General features: G+C 25.7%; 1 protein-coding gene across 6 annotated transcripts in view; it reads left to right on the top strand.

The window, feature by feature from the left end:
• Positions 1 to 27,387, top strand: part of LOC103575040 (serine/threonine-protein kinase tricornered) — a 66,483-nt gene that overhangs the window by 25,787 nt on the left and 13,309 nt on the right. Inside the window, exon 1 of one of the 6 annotated variants that reach the window (XM_014444949.2) lies at positions 23,247 to 23,469. The exons of the other annotated variants lie outside the window; for them this stretch is intronic. Within the exon in view, the coding sequence (XP_014300435.1) occupies positions 23,463 to 23,469 (7 nt within the window). The 5' untranslated portion in view covers positions 23,247 to 23,462. Of the gene's footprint in view, positions 1 to 23,246; positions 23,470 to 27,387 lie in introns of those variants that run through there. 6 annotated transcript variants of the gene reach the window in all.

Here is a 27,387-nt window from a genome sequence, read left to right as displayed (position 1 = left end):
AGAGCATAAAAAAAAGCCGGTGGCGAAGCGTGAGAATCACGATTGTGATTGATTCGCGGCTTTGAGATAGATTTATAAGAGCTGACATCAATATATATCCGTATATCTATGTAGGCATCGCCCACTCATACATCAATACAATGCATTATATAGATAAATATATATCTATATAGATAAATGCAACAAACTGCAGTCTTTTTCCCATCCGGCCTATTGGCAAGATGCCCGTAAAAATTACTTGCGATTCCCTGCAGCCTCATCTCTCCCTAACATTTCATATACATATATATGTATTTATACATATATACATAGTTCTTCCTTGTCGTTTATCCTGACCCGTACCGATGAAATCCAGGACGCGGTGTCGCAGAGTAGACTAGAGGGTTGCCCGAGGCGCACAAATAAACGCGGTGTATAATAGTAAAATAACATCTGAACATAGAGTATAGAGTACCGAGGAGATGAGTAGCTCCGGGAGAAACCAGGTCGAGGCCAAGGGTCAATTCTTAAAGCGAAAATTATCATTATAAGTGTAATTCTGCTTTGTGGTGTAGTGGGTGTATATTCACTTGATACATATATACATATACTCTCCTATATATATATATATATATATATATACATATATGTCTGTATAATGTATTATAAACAACCACCCACCTATGCCCTTTATTTTTAATGCCCAACATTTTCTACATAGCGCTACTTGACTTTATTAATGTCAAGGTCTTGACAACTATTTTATTTTTTTTTTTTTTTATTTATATTTTTATTTTTATTTAGACCCGTGGTGAATATTAGTCGAGGGAAAGGCATCCGACATATCACGTTTACTTGATAATCTTAACCATCCAAACCTGTTTATACACATATATAATATATATGATGACTTAAAATAATTATATTACATATTATTCTTATTGTCAAAGACCTTGAAAATTAATAATTAATAATAACATTTTCCTATTTTTATCAAAATTAGAAAATAGTTTATTTTTTAATTTTTATTTATGTATAATTATTATATATAATTAATAATTATTATTATTTTAATTTATTTTCCATACTGATAAATATTTACAGTTCATAAATATATCAATGACATTCATAATTTATTAGATTTAATTTATTAAATAATTTTCCATTTAATTAATATAGTTTATGATAAATACATAGATAAATAATATAATTATTTATTTAGTTAATTATTAATTATAAATTTAAAAGAAAGGAATTTTATAAAATATATATATGTCATAATTATAAAAATATTTAAAATCGAGCCTTGAAAAAAAATTGAATTATTGTTAAATATTTTTATAATAACCTTCAGATGCTTTTAATGCAATTAAATATCTTAATGATCATTAATAATAGTTTCTTTGTTTGATTTAAAATAATACTGTCATTATATATACATATATATTTTATTAACAATGAATGAAAATAATAATGTTTTTTTATTGCTCTTCAACTCCTGGTACTTATCGTTTAATTGAAGTAAACGATCAGTCATGCTTTAAATTGACGCGATAACGAGGTAATGTAAGATAAGAGATACCGAAATATATATGTATATACATATTTTTTTTTATGACGTATGTCATCGATGACACATAATTTAAATAATTTTTTTAAAAATATTAAACGTTATTTCCTCTTTTGTAATTCATACGCGATGATAATTAGTAGATAAATATTAATAATTATGAGTTTTAGTAAAATAATTATTGTTTAAAGTATAAATTTTAAACACTGAGTAATACGTGTACATGAAGTACTTAGGAAACAGGACGCAAAGTAACTTGAGAGAAACACCTGGAATAGTATGACAGACGTTTACATTATATTCGAGTGGGAAGGAAGTGGTCGAGTCTCGATCTACACTTGAGTTGTTAATTCAGGAAGTTACAGATATTTTTTTTAACCACGTGTGTTACTTTTTTAAATAAATACTTTATGGAATAACATTTATACACAAAAAGAAAGGATTTTAAAAGACAAAAAAAATTTTACATTCCCGCATCAAAAATAAAATTTGATTTAGACTTGGTCGAAATTTGGAGCCTTTTTTCACAAGAACTCGACTTTTTCACGGAGATATGAAATACATGAGTTTGAGCCTTGGTTTAGACTTAACTGGCTTACTTAGTCACGATTTGAGACGAAAAAGTCGAAATCAAATTGAAATTTACTTGGTTTAGACTCATTTGACTTAAATTATAAGGCGGAAAAGTCAAAACTAAGATGAAATGTGAAAAACAAATTTTACACTAGAAAATGCTGGTTGTTTTTGAATTGGTTGATCAAGTCTAAAGTAAGGCGAATAAATAACTTTTTTCGACTTGGTCAGCAAGTCAAAATTAGGGTGAATGACTGTTGTGCTCGAAGTAAAGACGAATAAGTTCAAACTGAGATGAAAAAAGTTCTAAAAGTTGACAAAAATTGAATTTAAGTCGAAAAAGTTGAGATTTTATCGGAAAATCGTCGGCAACTCAATAACTTCAAAAGAAAATAAGGCGAAGCGAGCCTGAATCAAGTTTTATTTTTGACCTGGGTTTTGAAATGACAACAAAAATTTTCTTAAGACGAGAATAAATTTTTTCCGGTCTCAAGAAAATTATTGAAACGAAATGAAAAAAATACATCGCAGTTTTAATTTCTGACATTTATTACTTTGACATTAAAATTAATTTAAAAATAAAGTATATAAATAAGTTAATTTATATTTAATATTTCTGACTGATTTAAACTTGTTGATAACTTCCAGTAATTTGCTTTAAATTTCATATAAAATTTTTAACAGCGACTCGTTTTAGAGATAATTATTTTTAAATTATCATTTATTGTGCGAACAGAAAAAGTTTTAGTTATTTTATTGAGTGTGAAAAGGAGAAGTGACAGACATTTCACCTTGACATAAATCAAATGTTAGAAATGGTCCACTCAAATTTAATGTTATATATATATTAATATACCTTCTGTTAAAATGTCATAACACTGAAGATATATTAATTTTCTGAATCGACATTATAAAAGTTCAATGTTACACAAGATAATATTTTTAGCTTCATATCGATCATAAGAAATTATATCATACCATAAGTATATAAATATCAAATTCAATAATAATTACAATAATCACTATTATTATTTCTAATAATATATATGATTCGTATTAATTATTTTCAATTATAAAAATTCTGTCATAACTAAAGTAATTAAAAAAAAAAAAATAAGTTAATGTTACTAAAAATACAATATTTTTACTCAACAAATTTTTGCTCACATTGATATATATATATATATATATCTATGATACAATTACTCTAGTGAATATTAAAATCGCTTTTCTTACGGTCAAAAATTTCCATATAAAAATTTGAGATTTGTAGAAAAATTTTTTCTGACAAGAAAAAATTTCTAATCCTAAGAAAATTTTTTTTTCATTTCATTCCGCCAAAAAATCTTTTTTTTTCTGTGTACTTATAACATACAATTGCATTATATATTTATAAAAGTCAATATACTGTCAAACTTAAGACTAACTTATTGGTGACATTAATAAAGTGCAAAGATTGACACAAAAAAAAAAAAAAAAAAATTAAGTAAACAACATAGTTCGTTATGTTGAATCAAAATATGAGAATTTTAAGTATCTAAACCATATAAAGAAAACATTTGCTTTGAAAAAAAAAAAAAAAAAAAAAAAAAAAAAAAATAATAATGAAATTTTTGAATCTATTTCAATTAAAAATGAATGATTGTGATATTTCCTTAGCCCAAGAAAATTTTTTTTTAATCTAGAAGAGATCAAAATTTTGTCAACTGAAGAAAAATTTTTTTTTATTCAAGAAAAATTCTTTTTGAACCAATAAATTTTTTTCTTGAATGAAAAAATTTTGATTTTCTTTCTGGATTAAAAAAAATATTTTTGAGCCAAATTATCCTATTTTTTGAATTTTAATTTTATTTGAAATATTTGAAATCGATTTTAAAATAATTGCATTTACTTAATTCTATAATTTGCGTAACAAAAATTTGAATGTTTCACGTCTCAATTTTTTTAAAACAATTATAAATAATTTAAATAAATTCATATTAATATCGAGCAAAAAAAAAAATAAGAATTGGGTCAAATAATATATATATTGTATATTTAATATCGAATCTTAATAATCTCATTGATGTCCAATATTGAACAGTTCACTCTATTATACAGCCGACGAAAAAAATTTCCCGTGGGTAGAAAATAAATTGAAACGTTGAATAAATTTTTTTTACGTCTAAAATAAAACAAAAAATTATCCAACAAAAGTTAATTAAAAAATCTAAATTAAATAGTGGAATAAAAAATAGGTGATATTAATTAAATAAATGGAGCACTAGAACTTGGATCTAATTTTAATATTCATCTGTGTAATCTCAATTCCCAATGCCACGATTACACTCATATTGGTTCATCTGTTTTAACTTGACTTTAGAGTTATCCAAGACTATCATTAGACACCAGATAAAATTTGTTTCCGGGCATTAAAACAAAGTAATTTACGTAATTTAAAAAGTGTAATTGGCCACGTAAAGACTTTTGAAATATTAAATTTTACAAATAGATTATTTTAATACGAGTGTAATGATGTAAATTACAAAAACTTTTAATACTGTGTACAGTAAGCACTTAAAAAACAATGTAAAGTCGCGGTGACATCTATAGCAAAATTTCCTGTTCCATTCTAACGGTTGATTTTAGTTTGAATGTGACACGTAAAGATTCCTCCATACTATACACTGCCGGTGGATTATAAAGTGCACTATCACATTATAAGGTAATATATATGCACATATACGTATACTCGAGCTAAAATACGGTCACCACAAGTTTAAGGTGGTTGTACACTAGGAAGTTGTGGTAACAGAAATTCAGCCGTGAAATTCTCTGGGTTCCCACAATGAAAATTGAATTACTTTTGACCTTTGAATAAATTATCTTAGTTTTAATGTAATCTACATAAAGTATTTATTGTAATGAGATTATTTCATATTTTTTTTTAATGAAAAATTTATTTCAGCCCCGCATGAAAATATCATATATAGTAAACATATATTAAAAAATGTATGTTACAGATATAAATATATAGGTGACAATACATGAAATATTATATAGAACTATATATAGATTTTGGCTGATTTTATTATATTTCTATATATGTTTTCTCTTACATGATTTTATATATTTTCGTATAACTTCAATATATTATTTATATATTTGAAAACTTATAATTTTTATATATTTAAAAATAAATGATATTTATAGATGGAAACAAATAAGAATACATATATATAATTTATCATTATATGACACGATATATGTATCATGTATTCAACTTTATAAATTTTTATATATTTTTCGATATATAGAACCAAATAAGTCTCCTCATATATATAAGAATAAATAAAATCTGTTTTTCCTGCCTTTCTCTCTCTATTATAAGATTCAAACATTGTATTCAGAATATATATATATATATATATATATATATATATATATATACATATATATATATATATATATATATATATATATATATATATATATGTGCTAGTTTACAAATTTACATATATAATTATCAATATACCTAATACATATATGTGCTAACTTATAAGTTTACATATATGATTATAAATATATAAAATACATGTATTAACTTATAAATTGACGTATATAATTAATTATATTAAAACTTACTATATTATATATAAGAAAATATATATCGTTTTTGGCCACTTATATGGTTCCATCTTAATTATATATTTTTCCATATATATTTATTATATATGGTATTTTCATGTGGGGCAAAAATGAAATAATCTTCTGAATTTTACGTTTTAGATAAATCTATTTTTTTTTACAATTCAAGTCTGACTATTCGATAAAAAAAAAACATGTGTATTTTTTTTAGATTTAATGTTTATTATCTTTATTGTGTTTCCATTAATGGATTTTTATCAAATATAAAAAAAAAAAAATTATTAGTAAATTGCAGCAATAAAGAGATTGTTTGTTTGTTTGAATTGTCAATAACAAAGCAATTATTGAACGATTAATATATAAAAAAATTTAGTTCGAGTTTTTTTTGTGTATCGAAATCAGTACAAATATATACTAAATATACATATCTAATTAATATCTTAATCTGGTTTTTATGAAAGATTTTCTGGCCGTGTTCTGGTTTTTTTGGGAGTACGTAGAAACTTCTGGTATGAATTTTTAACGTTTAGTTTTTGAATACTAAAAAGTAAAAAAAAAAATTAGCAGCTGAACATTTCTATTCATATAAAACATTTTTTTAATTTACGAAATTTACATAAAGTTGCTCATAATTATTAAAAATTAATTTATTTTAATGAAAAGTAAATATGTAGCTTGTTTTAATAAGAAATGGAATATTTAATTTTTTTTTCATCATAAAGAGAAAAAATTTCTACGATTTCATTCTTTTTATGAAATATGAAAAATTTTCAGCGAGGGTTTTTTTAAATATTCGAATTTCTGATCTTATGTCCGGGGTTGGAAAAAATTGAATTGATCTCTAGTTATATATGGCTGAATATACGAATAGTGTGATAATCGAATTGCATAATACTACTTTATTTTAAATTGGAATCGATTATTCGTAAGTTTTCAAATTCAAATATGAGATTAGCATTTCTTTAGACAGCATTCAATTTTTAACTCCCATGGGTAAAAATTTTTTATAACAATTTATCATTTATTCAGATTTTTCTAATAATTCAAAAATTTGTGATTAATTAAAATTTTTCTGAGCTCAACTTATCATTAATATTCATACAAATTATTAGCACATTTTGCTGCGAAATTTTTGAGTTTGATATTTTTATCAACAGAGTTGATTTCTTCTAAAAAATTATTCAAATTTGTGATTAATATAAAGCATTTTAAATAAGTTTTCAAATATATCAATTATTAGCTTTTTCTGAAAATACATATTTATACTAAAAATATAAAAATGTCCATTTGTCTCCGTCTTTTTTTAATACTTGAAATATATATGCGTTCCCATAGGGACATGTCATATAATTTATATATAAAAAAGTTTACGTGCTGTTTTCAAAAACGTGACAAAATTTTATTATTTTTCGCTCGTTAATTTTTTCATAAAAAAGATATTAAACTATTAATAACTTTTATCACTGTGTTAAAGTTTTTTTTTATCAATTAGTTGGAGATTTGCTGATTTTATTTCATAAAAATAAATAATAAATTAAATTTATTTATTCCAATAATAAAAAGTGAATTGAAAACGAAATCTAAGTAATAAATAAAAAAAAATTGAATTGTTATTTAAATTTGTAATAATCCATTTCCGTTTCAATTGTCTGAACATCATAATAAATCATCCATCTATTTTTTTAAACAATTAAAAGAATAATCCAAAAGGAAGTGGTATAATTTCTTACATAAAGAAATAACGTTTCTTTATTTCACAAGGATAAATAAAAAACATATATATTGCAAGTACCTAAACAACAACAACAACAACATCATCAAACAATCCAACAATGAATTTTTCCATGTGCAAGAGGCATTGCGACATGGCCACCTTGAAACAGAAAACCGAACGAACAAAGAACCGAAACGTGTCGTGCGAAGACATACTCAGTACCACCAACCATTATTATGTACTAAAAGTTATATTACATTAGCGTTGACTCGAGTAGAATTATATGGGGTTTTTTTGACATATGAGCTGGCTTTAGTATCACGAGTGTCATTCAGTAACAGGGTGTCCATAGGACATAAAAAAAAGTAGCACAGGATCCTGTCACTGACAGTATCGAAGCCGAAGAAAAGTTAACTTAAGTTTACGTACAAAGATTCCCCCAATGACATGAACAAAGAAATATAAGTTAAAGAAAAAAGCTTAAAAGTAAACACGAATCTTTTTAGTACATATATACATATGTATACATACATGGATGTATACTTGTATTTAATCTTATTGTTAATCTTATTTAACGCTAGTGACTCTTTACATTGCATTAGTATATACATATAAATATATATGACAGTAAATAGCATAAAGTTGTTTTTGTGACAGACATTTGAAATCTACCGGCAGCTAAAAATATTAGATAAGATACAGCTGGTACAAAAGATACCTAATCCTTCTAAAAGTGACGTCATTATCGGATCAAAAAATATTTTTTGGTAAGATGTGCGATAGCAAATGACCAAAAAATATCGGAGTAATTTAACGAGTCATTTGAAAAAATTTATCATCATTTTAAGTCGTCCACTCACTGACTTCTCTCTAATTTTCAACAAATACTCAAAACAATCTTACCGAATAAATAAACGCGGATTTATAACCTGCCATTTATAGACAGTAAATGTAAATTTCAAATATCTGTCACAAAAACTAATGTATTTATCTAGTACAATCGAGTCTAAGACGCTCGCACTCGATAGATAAATTACTATATTGTGATGTTGGTTTGGTGCCGTGCTTAAATATCTACGGATAAAATGTCTACGACAAAATATCTAGAGAAAAATTTTTATTGGTATATGGTAACATATCACTGTTTTGTGGAACGAAAATAAAAAAAAAAAAAAAACAAAATGAAAATAAAAAAGCTACTGCATCTAGATTTCTGAAATTTTTCGAATAGGCGCTAGTCTGTTAGCCGAAAATTGCAAAAAAGAATGGGCGATATTTCAACTATCAATATTTTTTTTTCTAAAGTATCGCTGTTTTTTGTTGATATTTTTTGAACAAGATATATCGATACTTTATAAAAAAAAACCAAAACTATCGATGTTTTTTTTCAATACCGCCCATCTCTAACTGCAGCTACCCCCAATTACCCCTTAAGTCACCCTTAAGCAGTAGAATTTCATAAATTTTTTCATTTTCATTGCGTGAGAAATGTTGCGATCTTCAGGTACATGAAATTTGAGGATGTTATCCTAAAAATTCGGGTTCGACTCCTAGTTTGTTTCTGATTTGAGAAATTATTTTCAAGATCTTTGCTTTCAAAGAGTGAAAAATATTGTCTTAATTAAATTTCCTAATTAAAAAATAAATTTTAAAAATCACGGATCTATTTTTTCCGAAATTTTATTATTAATAATAAATTGATAATTAATTTCGTTAAATATATGTACGTTTAGATTGATAATTGATACGTAATTTATATTTATACTATTGTACAAAATTATTACTTTACACACATAATATTATTTTTGTTTGGTTACTTTGTATGCAGACATTTCGAATTGTTTATATTTAATCTGCAAATATTTTATTACAGAACCGTTGATTCTTATATTTTATTCCACTTGGTTTGGGTTCATTCCCTTTTACTTGTCGTTCATTGAATCTAGGCCGTTACCTAGGTAACCTAGACAACATCACAAATAGGAACAAGAGTCTGAGTACAAAACAAGGAGATCCCGATTGAGAGGAAGCATGTGTAGTTGTAGAGTAAGAAACAACAAGAACGATAAAAAAAAGTGACTCTACTGGAAAAACTATCAAAACTTATCGATCTATCACCCTTGCGTTTTGTGGTGGGGAAAAAGATTCATCTTTAGGTTTTTATTTTTTTAAGAGCTCGTCTTTCGCTCCATCATCTCATCGTTCTATCTATCCAGCCTCGGGAAAAAGTTATATATAAAAAAGAAATAAATAGTAGATGACTTGATCCTTTTTCCCCTGAGAAAGTAGTCTATTTTTTTTTATGGCGTTTTTTCATGCTTGCTTCTATCACGTTATTTTCTGATGGGTCAGAAATAAAGGAAATTTTATCACTTTTATGTCTTTTGTTCGAGCTAAGGAAATTACTTCAACGGTGACGTTAGAAATTTTATATGAACAAGTAAAAAATTCACGCGTTTATTTACGAAGAATCGAGTTTTTAATTTATAGAAAATAATAATAATTGTTATTGTGAATTTTGTTTTTTGTTGAAATTTTATTGATGTTTTTATTAATGGTAGTAAATTTGAATGATACTCCAGGATATTTTAATACGAAGGTTTTAATTTTTTCCATTTTATTCATTAGTTAGAATTAATTGAACTGTCAATAACATAAATTTCATAGGGAGACGAAATTAGGGTGAATTATTCCGTTCTAATAAGAAATTGATTATCGCCACAAAAAAAACAAAAGTTAATTCTTTTTGTTGGAAATAATATAGATTAAGACAATTATCGTAAATTATTTTATTGCATACATAATTATTTATCGTATGAAAAGAAATAATATTTTTCATATTTATTACGGGTGTGTGAATACTTTGAATTTACAAATTATTCGAAAATTTTCAAATAATTAAAAATTTTTCAAATTATTCGAAATTACTATTAATTCGTAAAGCTGCAAAATATTAATTCTAAAATTTTTTTTCAACGACTTGAAATTTAATATTTATTCTCTTAATTCAAATTTTTGTCACAGACAAATAGAGCTTAGACACGATTTTACGAAATTATGAACTTTCCCTTCTCCGAAATTAGTTACTTTGATAAACTAATTTCCTCATTAAATAAAAATTGAATATTTGAAAGCTGATCGGAATTTTTTCTATTTGAATCGAATAATTTAAAAAGTTACGAATGATTTGAAAACGCGGGTAATTCAAAAAGTTTCTAATAATTTGAATTATTTCATTTGAACACGATTCGCACACTTCTAATACACTAATGCTAAAATTAAAGGAACAGAAAAATTTTGGAAATTTTTTAGTGATTTTCACCCGGCTGTAACTTTGTGAAAGAACAATTGTATCAAGATTTGAAAAAAAGCATTGAATAGCTTGAAATCTCTAGTTTCAGTGCATTTTCATAAAAATTTTTTCGAAGCTACAGCATACATATACGATAGTGAGAAAATTCTTTTAATATTTCAGGAATTGAAACATCCAAATTATTTGAATCATTATTAATTTTAATTATATGTTTAAAAATTGATGAGAAAAATTTAATTCTGAAAGATCAAAGAACCTAATAAACTATTAATATGAATATAAAATTAAAAAAATTGATAACATGAACTATAAGTAGACGTAATCTTGAAAGTAACAAGTGTGTCAGCAAGTGTGTTAATTTTCCTGAAAATAGACGGGCTTAACTGATGACACATCAAGTAATGTGTCATATATTATCATCATTTAAACCCATGTATTTCAAGTTTAAGGAAATGACACACTTAGATGTGTTAAAAAAATATACTTATTTTTGTAGCCTTACTAATTGAAGCATTTTTTTCCTCCAGTATAATTGGAGTGACTTTATGTTTTCAAATAAACTTCAATCATAATATCAATCACATTTATTACAAATTCGACATCCGTATTATAAGTACATACTAAGAGAAAAATCACTTTCTGCCAAAAAAAAAAACATATCATAGATTTTATTAATATCGACATTTTACGGAATGTACCGAAAAATCCGGGTCACTAGTAGTCAATAATTTTTGATGAAAAATCAGTATTTTTATTGAAAAATTTAAAATCACAAGTGAAATATATTATTTTATTTAGAGACTCGCTGTATCAGTGTGGGTTAGTTCATCGTAAAACTTTTTAGCTGCAAGGTCTGGAGTTCGAGACCAGGATTTGGCACTTGGCTAAAACGGTTATGTGTAGATAGGAAGTATATGGTAAATAATAAGATAAAATACCAATAAAATTGCACTTGTTAGGAATAATAATAAAATTTTATTTTATTCATAAAACAAAAATAAGCTTTCAATTACGTTTGCTAGTTGTTATATCAAGTCTTCGATATTACATACTATATTATAACTTTTTTTTTAATATAAATAAAAGCCCGTGTCTTTACAGCTGCTCTTATCTTGTAACAATAAAAAATATTCTGATATGAAAAAAATAATAATAATAATACTAATTAAAATTAAATTTGAAAATATTCTTGGCCAATTTTCCACCAAATTTAGTGAAAAAAAATGCATTTAAATTTTCTAACAGTAGTTCACGCACAAGTAGAATAATAATATGAAAACAAAGTAACAATGAGCATGAGTATACATATATGTGTATATTAACCGGTATGAAATGATTAAAGATATAAATATATGCCATTTAAACTGATAAAATTTTCTTAGCACATAATGCACATTGAGCGAAAGTCAAAAGTCTTAAAACTCCGCCCATAATCGGTATTCATACCCAATAAGTATCATCGCAACCTCGTTTCATTAGTTTCACATTGCTTCACGTAGGAAAGTAACCCAACGTGTTATTATTAATTCGACTTTAACCATTGATAAAATTAACGATCACTTCTACATATATTTATAGAAATATATTGAGTTCCCACAAAATCAAGTTTATCAACTATTGGTAAAAAATGAAAAGAGCAAAAAAGGCAAATTACAATTTCTAACTTATTTTGTACGTTCTCTATATAAATTTTCACTTTTACGATTGAGAAATTAAAATTTAATTAATTTTGATTTTTGAAACACTTTTATTCTATTTATCTTCATATTTAATTTTGTTTTAATCAATTGAGTGATTACTCGTCTAACGGGTTTTTGTATTTTACTATTTTCTCCTCAACTCATGCTTGACATTAAAACGTTTACGTTCAATAAATTAGTGAGCACGTGCAGATTTAATTCAATATCAAATGGTTTATTGAACAACAAAGTTATTACTTTAGTTTTTTTATATTCATAACTATTCCATTATTATCTTATCTTAAATGTATGACTTTATTAATATTAATAGTAACAGCCGACATCTAAATGCTGATATTTATGTAAATGCCATTACCGTAAAATATGAATTTATATTTATTAATATATAAATATATTATGTTTTACAATCGGTAATTTAAATAAATAATTTTAGTATTTCATAATCTTAAGATAGTTACCCAGGTCAAAAATGAAACTTTATTTAGACTTGGTTTGCCAAGTCGAAATTTCGAGCTGTTTTTCACAAGAAACTCGACTTTTTTTACGGAAATATGAAATACATGAGTTTGAGCCTTGGTTTAGACTTAACTGGCTTACTTAGTCATGATTTAAGACGAAAAAGTCGAAATCAAGTCGAAATTTAATTGATTTAGACTCATTCGACTTAAATCATAAGGCGGAAAAAGTCAAAACTAAGATGAAAGGTGAAAAACAAATTTTACACTAAAAAATACTGCTTGTTTTTGAGTTGGTTGATCAAGTCTAAAGTAAGGCGAATAAATAACTTTTTTCGACTTGGTCAGCAAGTCAAAATTAGGGTGAATGACTGTCGTGCTCGAAGTAAAGACGAATAAGTTCAAACTGAGATGAAAAAAGTTCTAAAAGTTGATAAAAATGAAATTTAAGCCGAAAAAGTCGAGATCTTATCGGAAAATCGTCAGTAAATCGATAACTTCAAAAAAAAATAAGGTGAAGCGAGCCTGTATTAAATTTTTTTTTGACCTGGATAATAAAAAATAATAATAACAATAATGTTTCTTTTTTTAAATTAAAATTTAAATCACTTCGTTTAAAATTGTAAATAATAGTATTTCGTTGATTGGCTGATAATTTGTATCAATTGTACTAGTAGTCCATTTCTCAAACCAAATAATCTTTTATCGACTTGTCATATATATAATCACAATCAATATTATTAATCTATGAATATATTTCAACGGGTATTACGTCATCTTAATACTAAATTTCGATTTTTATATTAGAAAAAAAAACCTTGGAATAATCTTTAAACTAAATATTTTATTGATAATGATAACAATGTGAACTATATATAAATCTTACTGAAGATACTTAATAAAGATATTGATTTTACATTAGGATTCTTTGATTAATTGTCTATATAAAAAAATTGGGTAATTATGTATATTTATGCATCAAAAAAATGTTTCGATTAAGATATCGGAAAATTTTGTTTTTGAGTTATACATCCCCTCAACAGATTGATGGGAATAATTATAACGATCATGGGAAGTAATGATTTTGCTGTTAAATATGTCAGAAGAGTAATGATTTATTACGTTTTCTTTTAAAAATATCACACTATAATTTTTTTCAGTTTTTGAAATATTATTTTTCTCAAAATTCAAAATAAATAGAGTAAACTAAAAAAGAAAAAAAATAACATTTAAAAAACTATTGCATTATATACTTTTATATACTTTATATACTTTTCTCTTTTTTTTCTCGTTATAGTAACAAATTTTTCGGTAATTTTTTAATGAATTTAATTAATATTACTTTCTAACTTTTAAATTACTTAAAAATGTAAATAAAAGTATCAATTAAATTGACATAAATATTTTTAAAATTTTATTTCACCACTATACATATATATATATATATATATATATATATATATATATATATATATATATATATATATATATATATATTAAAAAAAAACTTGTTAAATATAAAATAAAAATAGTGAAAGGAAATTATTACCAACAAAATCAAGACTCAGTTGATTAAATATAATCCTTGGAATCTCTGAAATTACAATTCCACAATTATATTTAGGTACCTACACAGGTATAGGTGTGCCAAGTAAATCGATATTTGGCCTCATTCTATATGCAAATGTTTAAAATAAATATGGGTGGATGTATTAACTGAGTGAGAGATAAAGTGAGATGACTATACATACACTATTACGATTTCGATATGACAGTTCGACACATATATCATACTTGTCATATACTATACCATACATATATATCAACATATATGTTGATATATCTATCTAGCAATATCTCTGAGCCGTGTCGCCGGTACAAGACGTGATGACTGCACGTTCGTGGACCGTAAAAATTAGCGACCGAGAGTTCTGTCCATACTGTGTACAGTATAGTATTTGTGGTCGTGGATTGTCGAGTTTGCACGCATTTCGCTTAGAATACCGGACGTGTGAGTAATATACTCACAGTCATATTGTTGTTACTGATAGTTATATACCATATATATTTGAACTATATATACTTTATATATCTCTTTCTATACACAAATACACATATACACACAGACATATAGCTATATATATATGTATATATATATATTGATAGAATAGATGTATAAGTGAATAGAAGCAAGATAAGTCAACAAAGAACTTGTCGAGTTCATTATTTTATTATTATTATTATTTTTTTATTCGTTACGCTTTCAAACAGAAGACAAGATGTGCACAGAATAATTGCTAGATTTTATATACATATAAATATTATTTTTCATTACTCCTTTACCTTTTTAGACTCACTAATTAATTATCTTCATAAAAATAATATCAAGTAGATAAAATAATTACTAAGATAGGCAATAAATTGTATCATTAATTTTTTATATTATTGAGGTATAAAAAGAAAACGTGTAATTAAATCAACTCTTGATTTAATTAACCCATTGAGCAACAATATTTAAGCAAAGAAAATTAATACATTTTTTTTTCCCAATAGTATTTTTTCTAGGTTTTTGTTTACTTTGTATTGAAAGATTTAAAATTTATAGGTCACTAGATAAATATATATATTTATTTATTTTATGCTTATCGAAGACTGAGATGTATTTTCAAAATAAATAGAGATAATAAATTTGAGTTTGAATAGATATATTGAAATATAAAGTAAATAAATATATTAATAGATAAGCATCATCAAAAACGATTAGTGGCTTTAAAGATTAATAGTCAATAATAATTGGCACCAATTAACTATTTATTATTACTGTCATCTGACGTCTCTTTTATATATACACTAACAAGCTGACAAAACATCTGTTCAATGTGAATATATCAAAATACACTCACATATATATATTTATTTATTTTTTAAAGTCTTACTTTCCAGTCGAAAGAATCAGTCACATGATGAAAATTTACAAGACGTAATTTATTTAATGGTAATAAAATAACAGTGACATAAAACTGTGACGTTCTTATTTTATTTAACTTTTTTTTTTGCCTGATCTGAATGTAAATAAGGCCATAAAAGACCAGTTAACTTTTTATAAAATGATTTTTTTTTTCTGTGTATGTTTAAATAGTGATGAATAATAAAAAGCCCAATTAGTAAAATAGAAAAATTTAACAAAAAAAGTCACGCACGATAGTTATCATTATTGGCTATTATTATTACATAAATCTATCGAATAAAAAACACGTGAATTTGACCTGTTTATCGAAATACTTATCAGGAAAAGATTGTCTTATCTACCCCGCGATTTAAAAGGTCGATAGCCTATGGACTATTACTATAAGATACATTTTCCCTTATGTTCAATAAGATTAGACGTAAACAACATTAAATACAAGGTAAAGATATTGTATCAAGCCCCTATTTAATGATAATGATAACAATTGATGATAAATATTCGTGTAGAAAAAAAACTGTTCCAAAAATATTCAGCATGGAATTTCAAAATTTTAGACAGCCCGGGTTAAAAATAAAACTTGATTCAGACTCACTTCACTGAATTTTTTTTTGAAGTTATCGATATGCCGATTTTTTGATAAGATCTCGATTAATAATAAAAGATCACCAAATATATGATGCATTAGACTGTAATAAAGGATTTCTAGCCATAGTTTTTTAAAATTCTCTCTTCTGTTGTATAAAAACATGCAGAAAGTTTCCTTTTATTGTGTAAGTGCGATAAAAAAAGTACCGTTCATTCAATCGAGAGCGAAAGAAAAACAAGAACGAAATGTTCTTAAGCGAAAAATAATATTTTCTGAAAGATTGCTCTTTTTCACTTTAATTTAAAGTTATTGAAAATGTATTTTCGTTCGTAAAATGATTTTTCATTGAATATTAAATCTTAAAGTATCAAGTTTTGAACAGTAGATAAATAAGTAGAAATTAAAATCGCAATAGGGCCAATTTCTCGCAGTTATTGATACTAGGAATTTTTATTTTATTAAATAATTCAGTTTATCACTGTAATAAATGATTAGTGTTTTATTATTTCATATCTATGTTGTATATTTTTATTAAAGTAAGATAAAATGTTTTAATGGATATCCGTAAAACATGTCAACTTTAATTTCTTATTATTAATTATCATAGGAGCAATTTTGTTTTTTATAGGTTATTACAATCTATAATATTATGGGTTCGTAACGTCGTAAAAATTATGACGTGATTAAATTTAATTGATCTAATGGGTGTTTGTGAAAAAATATTTGCTGTCAACATCTCATAAATTGAAAGTTCATAAGCCCTTATTTACGACAGAAAATTTAAAACAATGACTTCATTCAAAAAATTAACTTTAGCTTTAACAGAAAAAAAATTTTTATTGGGCAAGAAATCTTCTTTTTTCTTTAAAATATGATTCTTATTTTAAATCGCTCCATTTTGGTTAATTTAAGAAATTATTTTTGAAATAATTGATCAAAACTTTTGTATAAAGAACCAAAAAATCCCTCCATTGAATTTTCAACTCTTACTTAAAAAATATTCGCTCCTAAATTTGAATACTTTTCATAAAAACATTCGAACATTACTTTTTAACCATGTCTTTTTTCTTAATTTCTTTTTTTTTTTTTTTTTTTTTTTTCAAAGTAATTTTCTTCATTCAAATTCATTCTTCTTGGATCGAGTTAATTCTGTTTTTCTGTGCATGCTTTTCTTTTTAAAACTATTCTTCATTAAACAGCGCATATTTCATGTAAAAAGTTCGTTCCCAAAAAATTCTAAAAAATGTTCGACCTGTAGAACTTTTAAATTTGAGACAGATTCAAACCATGTTGAATTTTTTTCAAACTCAGGATTTTGATAGTAAGAGATAGTTGATTTCGACCTTTATGCCACAAATTTTGAGTGAAATGAAAACGTTTTTGAAACATATTTACTACATTTTCCCCTTTCAATACAAAAATTTCGAATTAGAGGTTTTTCAACTTTTTTTGAACTCGGAAAAAATGTAGGCTACGAACGTTTTCGAAGCATAATTCTCAAAGCGTATTTTTACTAAAGTAGCCTACAATTCGCTTCACAAAATTATAAATGAACTGTTTTCTAATATTAAAATTTGAAAAGTTTAAAAAAAGTTGAATTCGAAGTTCTACGCTGTATCAAATTTATGAGGTCTACATGTCGAACTTTTTTGGAATTTTTCAAAAACAATTTTTTTTACAGACGATATTATAAAAGTATATTCCATTGAACCCAAATCTCCCCTAATTTTAACCACTATAATTATCTGCATTAAAAAAATGTATCGGTTTCATTATAATTAATTTCTTTGAAATTACACGTGCGTGTACTTCATATTTACAAATTTATTTAATACAAAAAAAAAAAAAAAAAAAAAAAAATACTGTTATAATAAGCACTGAAATCAATAACTTTTTATTATTATTCAAATTCAAAAATAATTTACAATTGCATTGTCTGATGATTTATTGGTCATGAATAATTAAAACCTAAAAATGTAATTAATAATAAAAATGTTTTTTTTTTTTTTTATGTATCAGTTAAAGCCGTATAGTAAAATTTGAATATGCCTTGAAGCTAATTATACACACATGATCTGATCGAGTATATTTCTATTCTTAACGTCTTGTATCGTGAGGAACATTAAACACAACTTAATTACATCCATCATAGTCATAGCAATCCATTATTATTTTCTTTAGTGCCCATTAACCAAATATAAAATATAAATAAATAAATAACCATAAACATGAGATACATTTTTTAAAATTTTTTCAAGCATTCTTCGCTTCGCTACTCGAGCAAAAACTCAATGCAATAATAATCCATAAATTTAAATAATATTTAAATATAATAAAAAATTATTCAAATTATTTCGATAATTTAATAACTTTATCAATTGTTTTTGAAATTTATTATCCATGACCAGTAAAATTTAAATCAGTGGATGAAAACACTACTAGCTAATGAACTAAATGAACATTGAGTAAAATCGATCCGATCGTTTCTATTAAAATCGTTTGATATAGGAACGGTGCGTTAGGTTACTAATGCACCGTAAGAGATTTCATGTTGGATAGTTGCGATAGTAATAGACATTAGTATGCATACTCTACATATATATAACCATCGATCCATCTATCTGCATATCTATACACACAAGTAAATATATATATATATATATATATATATATATATATATGTATATTAGACTCATTCAAAAAAATCGACTATTTTTTTTTTTTTTTTTTTTTTTTTTCAAAAATTACACAGAAAACATTGTTCGAGATGATGTAAAGAAAATACTGTTAAAGTTTGAGCTCTTAATATTAATATTAACCGCGTCATCGCAATTTTTGATTTCCCATTTAAATAACATGGGAAATTTTTTTTTTAGATTTGGAATTTTACTACTCAGGAAATCAGTGTATCGAAAAAATCAATAAATATTTTTTTTTTGGAAATTGAACGCTCTACAAAAAAGGTCTCTTATGGTTTTTCGATAAATTCAATTTTTCAAAAGTTATTCGAGATCAAAGTTGGATTCTTAGTAAATTTTATGATTATTTGACTTTTTCAACGAAACTATTAGACTTATCTTAAAATGTTATAGGAGCTTTTTTGTAGATCATTTTGTTTTCTACAAATTATCTTCCATCAAATTTCCGAAATTTTTGAAAGTTCTTTAGTTATTTCCGTTTAAAAGTAAGCAAATAAAATCGAACACAATACGATTTCTTGGAATGAATTAACATTTAACTGCAAATAACTAAAGAACTTTCAAAAATTTCGGAAACTTGATAAGAGATAATTTGTAGGAAATGAACTGATCTACAAAAAAGCTCATATAACATTTTTAGATAAGTTTGATAGTTTCGCCGTAAAAGTCAAATAATACTAAAACTTACTACGAATCCAACTTTGACCTCCAATAACTTTTGAAAAATTGAATTTATCCAAAAATCATAGGAGACTTTTTTTGTAGAGCGTTCAATTTTCAATAAAAATATCTTTTTTTTTCGATACATGAATTCCAAACTTAAAAAAAAAACTTTTCCATGTTATTTAAATGGGAAATCAAAAATGGCGATTAAGCGGTTCTTAATATTAATATCAAGAGCTCAAGCCTTAACAATAATTTTTTTCGTCATCTCTAAAAATATTTCCATATATTTTTCAAAAAAAAAAAAAAAAAAAAAAAAAAAACCGATTTTTTGAATCAGTCTAATATATACATACATATATATTTATCTTTAACCTATAGGCTCGTCTACGATACCTCTATCTAGTGTAACTCGCAGTCATGCCAGTATTTGCCAAATCGAATTAGAACTACTACCCACATTTATATATAACATCCACATATATATAGAATGTATAAATGTGTTAATGCGATCATTGGACGAGTAAGGATAGGATAGACATAATTGGAAGGCAGTGGGATAAGAGGTAGTGGTGGTGGGTCGGTGGGTGATACTGCAGAAACGCGACATAGTGGCTCTTACATGACGTCAAGCCCATGAAATCCCCTATTAGAAGCCGATACAAGGTACGGCAACCCTCTCAGGTGACTAACTACTAGTCACTTACATACAACACATATGTATGTGTATATTGCATTTTATACCCTCGCTTGAGCTTGCACACATCGTCGAACACTAACACCCGAATGGTCAGTTTAGTTAGTAGCCGCGTTAGTATCGCGCGTTCTCCTCCTAAGTTTCGTGTGTAAACGCCAATTGCATTCCCAATGTGTTTAAGGTTGATAATATCCTACATCATGATACAGTATTACAACTTACAGCTTACATGTATTGCTTGGGCAGTATAGTGTTGTTTTGTTGGTGGTATGCACGTGATATGAGGTGATTTAGAGCTTACGACCTTGGGTTACGGATGTGGTTCTAGATATAAACTCATGGGATTTTTTTATTTTAATTGTGAAATATATTTTGTCGGGTTATTTCATTTTTTTATTCTGATTGATGTCAGTTATGTTTAAAATTTATTGGAGTAAAAAATTTTTTATTAATCTTTTTTTTTTTAATTAATATTTAAACGTGTGAAGGTTGATATGATTATTTAAAAGGAAATTTCAATAGCTGGTTAGTATTTTTTTTTTACGTAACAAAAAATTTATAAATTAAAAAAAAAAATTGATGGTGAAATTAAAATAATTTTTTTTTTTATTTTCTATCATATGAAATGATTGATTATCAAAAAATATAATCCAAGGTCTTTGTATTGATGGGAAATAATATTTTATATATAATATAATTTATTGAGTTTAATAATTAATTATTGTGGATATGGCTGTCCTAATTACGTAAATTGAGAACAATCATGATATGATAATATGGTAATTATTATCATTGTTGTTGATATGAGCAGTGAAGAATTCACTGATTTGTGACGGGATAATTCCAGCGGATTCCAGATATTCATCGTTTTTAAATTCAACGCTTGCGTATCCACATTTTCTCATTTATATTCAGCAGACCTATCGTAAACTTATATATTGCCATGGCATTCCAATAAAATAAAAAATAAATACTACAATTTTTTTTTTTTTTTTTTTTTTTTTTAATCCAATAAATTTTTTTTTTACATTTATTTTTAATAATATAATGGAATACAATTTTTCTAGCGTTTTAATGTCACGCAACCAGGGTCAAGGTATCCAATTGCTCGGATTATTTTTAATACTTTCTAAACTATTTAATTTTATAATGATAATAATAAAAAAAAATACCAGACTGAAAACATTAAAAACGTTGTAAAAATATCGTTAAGTCTTTTCTATTTAATACATAATCAGATAATCACAAAAAAGTCAATTTGTATAAACGAATTTATTAAAATAAATTACAATTACATTTTTTTTTTATTTTTGACAATTATTTAGGTACTTGACTATTTTGTAAAGCTAAAAAATACGTGATACTGGTTACCTAACGTCGATAATTTTTGGACCTTTTTAAAAACGGTAGATTTGAAAAAAAAAAAATTTCAAAAAATTGCACTTATAGATTTTTTAATTTTCTACATGTGCATTTTTTTTTTTTTTTTTTTTTAATTGAATTGTCGAAATAAAAATTCAAAATTGCAAATTGTCTGCTAACTTAAAACGCGCGCACACTTTTACTAATTTCTTTATGTTAGAATTCGAATTTTTTAAAAAATTCTTTGGGGGTGACTTTCAAAAGTATAAGGGTCGAAAATGCAAAAAATCTTTTTTGTATTTTATAAAGTGGTCAAGTGTCTTAAATAATTATCGAAACCAAATTTGAACAAATTCCATTATTTAAAAATCATATTTTTTAAACTTACAATTTTTCCCAAATAATCATCACTAAATTTCATCTGAATTCATAAAAATAAATTTCCATAAATAAAATAAAAAGAACTTTTCTCTCAATTTAAAATAATAATTTTTTTTTTCATCATAAACTTTCCGTGTCAATAAACAGTTTAACAAACTAAAAGAAAAAAAAAATAAATAAATAAAAAATCGTAGCGTCAGTGATTATGACGTTACCTTCGACAACTTCCGGCCCAGAGTCTTTCTCTTAAATTTCATCTTCCTTTCCATCTTCATCTCCATTTCTATCTCCTCCCCCGCTTCTGTTCCTTCTTCTTCTTTACCCTCTGGTTCTATCATCTCATCTCCATCTCTTCTGCTTGCCTTTCATCTCTCCCCTCTTTACTCACACCAGCATCAGTATTCAGCACACCATCCACGATCCCCAGCATACATTCACAGACTCATCTCGATTCTCAGCAACGGTACAGGAGCACACTTGATAAAGTAAGAGAAGGGGGGTGGGGATCGTGGAAACTCGAAACGGGAGTCGGTGGCCGGCGCTCGTGTCGCGCGTTTCTTCTTCTTCTTCTTCTTCTTCTTCTTCTTCCAGTACCTCCACCTCTACCTCAACCTCTACCTCTACCTTTACCTCAACCTCAACATCAACCTTTAACAGACCAAGTGAAGTGAATTGAAGAGTTAAGTCTACCCTCCACTCAAATGCGCCAGTGGTCCTTAACATTACATTGCATTACATACACATTACATTACATTTAATACATTATGTATTATTTTTAAACGCACGCGTGTTAGTACTCGTCATTTAAACTCGTGCCAAACATCCGCATACATCTTCATTATTTTTTTACTTACACTATACAATTTTTCCCACCATACCAATCTCAACTTCACCGTTAAGTTAACAATAAATTTAACCAAATAAATAATCAATTGATATTAATTAAAAAAAAAAAATCACTTAAATAATTATAGTGAAAAAAAACGAAAATTGCTCAGTTATTTTTGGTCTGTCCGTCTGACACTCCATCTAAAATTGGCCCTGGCGACTCGAGTAGTGCCGGTTAAACTGTTTCACTATGCGTAGTTTCATCAGTTTGTCTGCTGTCTGTGGTCATCATTGTCAACATTTTAATAATCATTATTATCACTACTATCAATGTCGTTTCAATTGACATGAAAGGTAGATCATTTTTTTTACTTATCAATAAATTGCTGAAAAAAAAAATAAATAAATTTTAAGTAAAAACTGTAAAATGGTTTTTCGGAGTAAAAATTAACGTCTGAAAAAAGTGTTTAAGTGTACAGTAGTATAAGAATGTACGTCCGTAGAGATTGATGTAACGCAGCAAAGATTTTACTGCCGGATTTATGTGTGCACTGTTGCGCAACGTTGAGTGCAACGTTTATTGTTTTCTCTGGTGTCGCATTTTAAAATTTTTTTTTTTTTCTAATTTCTCCATTTTCCTGAGGGCTGAATTTATATATTTTCATTATTGTTATTATTATTATTATTATTATTATTAATAATTTAATAATATTATTAAATTATTTTGAATCAGAGTAGAAGTTCAGCTGTAAGGTTTAGGTCTGTTGGGTTCAAAACGACATGGGGTTCATTGTCTCGGTGATTCTACTTGGTTCGGCATGACACGTAGTTTGTAGTGTAGAGTCTTCTTGATCTTACGTTGCATTAGGTCGTTTTAGAGAGAGAAAGAGAGAAAAAAAAGAGAATAGGAATGAATAAAGGAAAGAAAAGAAGAGTAGAGCCTGCCTGACTCGTTTCAACGCAAACCTGTTTCAACACTCGTGGCTTTACTTCTTTGCCTGACCGTAACGTATATAGTCTACTATACCATATCTATATGTATATGTATATATATATGTATATATGTATATGTGTATTCATAATCCTAGACGAAAACTATTATGTATAGTACTTGGATGTGCATAATATACATAAGACTTGACGTGCACACTTGTGCGGATGCTATAGACTATTGGAAATTATTTTATTTAAAATTGATTTTTTTTATTGCAAGTGAAATTTTTTAGTTGTTTAATTGATGATAAGTGCAGAAGTAGAGCTGGACTTATTTTGATTTGTAAATAAATTTTTTTTGGCTTGAAAGTTATTATTTTTATTGGAAATTTATTTTAGTGGGTGCGTTCAAAAAATAAAAGTTGGAGATTTTAAATTCTTGAGTGAAGGATGTGAATTTTTAAACTAAAAAAAATTTTATATCGTGGTTTGAATTGATACCAAGGTAAATTTTGACGTTTTTTTAAACTTTTGAAACCTGACCAAATGAAAAATTGTAATTTTTAATAATTCTTTTTATTTTTTACGAAATTAATCTGAAGCCAATGACAACTCACAATTTTCTGATGTTTATTAAATAAATAAATAAAAAAAAAATAAAAATATGCACATGTAGAAAATTTAAAAAACTGTAGCTGCAATTTTTTCAAATTTTTTTTTTCTTCATTTATTTTTAAAAAAAAAAATTCAAAAATTGTTGGACGCCAGTCAACTTTAATATCATTTTCCCAAATTTTAAGTGAAAAATAAAAAAAAAATTCATTTACATAATTGTTGATTATTTAATTTGTGAAGTGAAGCGACCTGTTTTTTAAATTAATTTGAATTAGAATTTGTTGAATTTTTTTTTTGCTTAATTAATTGTTTTTAGAAGGTTTTATATAAGTACTCAATATGAAGAAAAAATTCTATTTTGATTTAAAACTCAAATAATCAATGTTACGTAATAAATAATGAAATTAACTTCTTGTAATTAATTAAGTAGAAAAAGGCAGAGCCAAGTGTCATATTTATATATAATATTTATAAGTGAATTAAAATTGAACTTATTTTTGGTCTGTGAGATAAAGATTTTTTTCAGTTTATAGAAGTAAACCGAATGAAGTTTTTTAGGTTATTTGTTTCTATTATTAAAGTTATTTGTTATCTGCTTCAAAATTAAACTTCAAATGTATTAATTTTCATTTAAGTATCCTGAGTTATTAATCAAAATAGTATTTAATGAAAATTCTTAATAAATGTCCGTGCAAGAAGTGTTGACTCTTCTAAATTTCAAAACGTGACACAACGATTAATTTTTTCTGGACGTTTTTTAAACTTTTGAAAATTCAAAAAAAAAAATCAACGAAATATCCCGACATTATTAAGATATTCTAAAAAAAACCAGTTCAGAAATAGTTCAAAATCAGTTTTTTTTGGAGGTATTTTGGAGGTACCATACCAGTATTTATTTAATTGATCAAAGCCCCCATTGATTTAAAACTTGAAATTTTTAATCTCTGAATTTTATTTATTCTATTTTATTTAACGATAAACTTTTCGAACCAGATATAATTACATGATCATACAAAATCAAGTTTAATTCTCCGTTAATTTTGCCTCTTTTAGTATTCTACTCACTGTCTATAGGATTGACTTCCATAAGTTTAGTATTTTCGCGCCAGTGAATTTATCAGCGCGATCAATGAACTGTTAAATTGTAAAACTCAGTAAGTTCATCGATAATATCTTTACCATTAAAATAATCGATATTTCATTAAAAATAAAAAAAGTCATCAGTTCACTATTAGAACATTCTAAACTTAATTTAATACCAGTTTCCAAATGATTAATTTTGTACATCATTTTAAATTTCCCTCCCATAAAATTTTATTTTTGACTAATCTTGGATTTTTCACCTTATAAAAAAAAAAAGTTTACAATTTTCTTAGCCCATTTTATTCGAGAAAAAAATAAATATTTACATGGCATTAAATTTCAAGTGTTAATTAAATGGATTAAAAAAAATTAATTACGCCCATTTTAATTAAAAAAAATAATTTATTATATTTATTAAAAAATTACTTGAAATAAATTTTATTAATTACATCAGGTAATTAAATATTTGTTAAAATTACTCATATCTAAATATATATATATATATTTATATATTAAAAGATTAAAAAAGAGAAAAAAATATGTGACCTAAAAAATAAAAATTATTGACTCGTTACTTCTACCACACTTTCCATAATATGTTAAAAATAAAATAAATTTTTAATAAAATTCATTATCGCATTGCGTGTTTACATTCCACACATCACATATCAATTGTATGAATCTCGTCTCCAAGCTAGCTATCTGTTAATTTGTAAAACTATCAACCAGACATGCTCTCTACTCTACTCTACTCTACTCTCAGAACTAAACTAATAAATTCTTCTCTCTTTACTTTTTATTCTTATTCTTATTCTTCAAGTACCAACACGTGTTACATATCGCAATACCAATAACTTCTAGTACATATGTATGTGTATATATATATATATATGTATATACGATGTTTACTTGTCATACACACGCGTTTTGTACATGAGGGAATCGTTATCAGGTTTGTGCTGCTGATGAGGCACTATTCAAACGAGGACGAAGAAAGTGAGCATTACATACATACCTATCTACGCCCACATACATTTTCATACATTCAACTCAATAAAATATCTTTCAACTATTTTTACTAAAAATATTTTTAGAACATCAACAAATTTTATATTTTTTGTTTTTTTAATTTTTAAATTTAAATATTGACAGAGGCAAAATGGGTCTTTTTGATAAAATAGTCAAAATTGTGTTTTTTTTTTCAAAATTTTAAATTTCCCGCTGTGAAAATTAAAAAAAAATGAAGTTATTGGTTTTGGTCCGATTTTCAAAAATCGATTTTTTTTTCTAGTCCACAGATAAGTATTTGGTTCCAATATAATCTAGTCAAAAAAATTCCAAATGTGGGTAAAATGGGTCTTGCTAAAATAATTAAAATTTTTCAAATTTCTTCAGATTATTATTTTTTTTTTTTTTTTTTTTTTTTTTTTCAAATGATAAAAATAATTGTGACATGAACTTTTTTTTTTTTTTGTGAAAAAAGTAGTTTTAATAAATAAATTTTATAGTTTCTAAAAAACAAGAAAAGTTTAAGCTCTATATGTCATTTTTGCGCTTAAAAAACAAAACAAAAAGTTTGACAATATTTTATACGACTCAGTATCAAACAACAATTTTATAAAATATTTATCATAATTCTCT

The sequence above is a fragment of the Microplitis demolitor genome, chromosome 1 (assembly GCF_026212275.2).
Source record: "Microplitis demolitor isolate Queensland-Clemson2020A chromosome 1, iyMicDemo2.1a, whole genome shotgun sequence".
NCBI classification, from domain to species: Eukaryota; Metazoa; Arthropoda; class Insecta; order Hymenoptera; family Braconidae; genus Microplitis; species Microplitis demolitor.
This window is presented reverse-complemented; position numbering and strand designations above follow the sequence as displayed.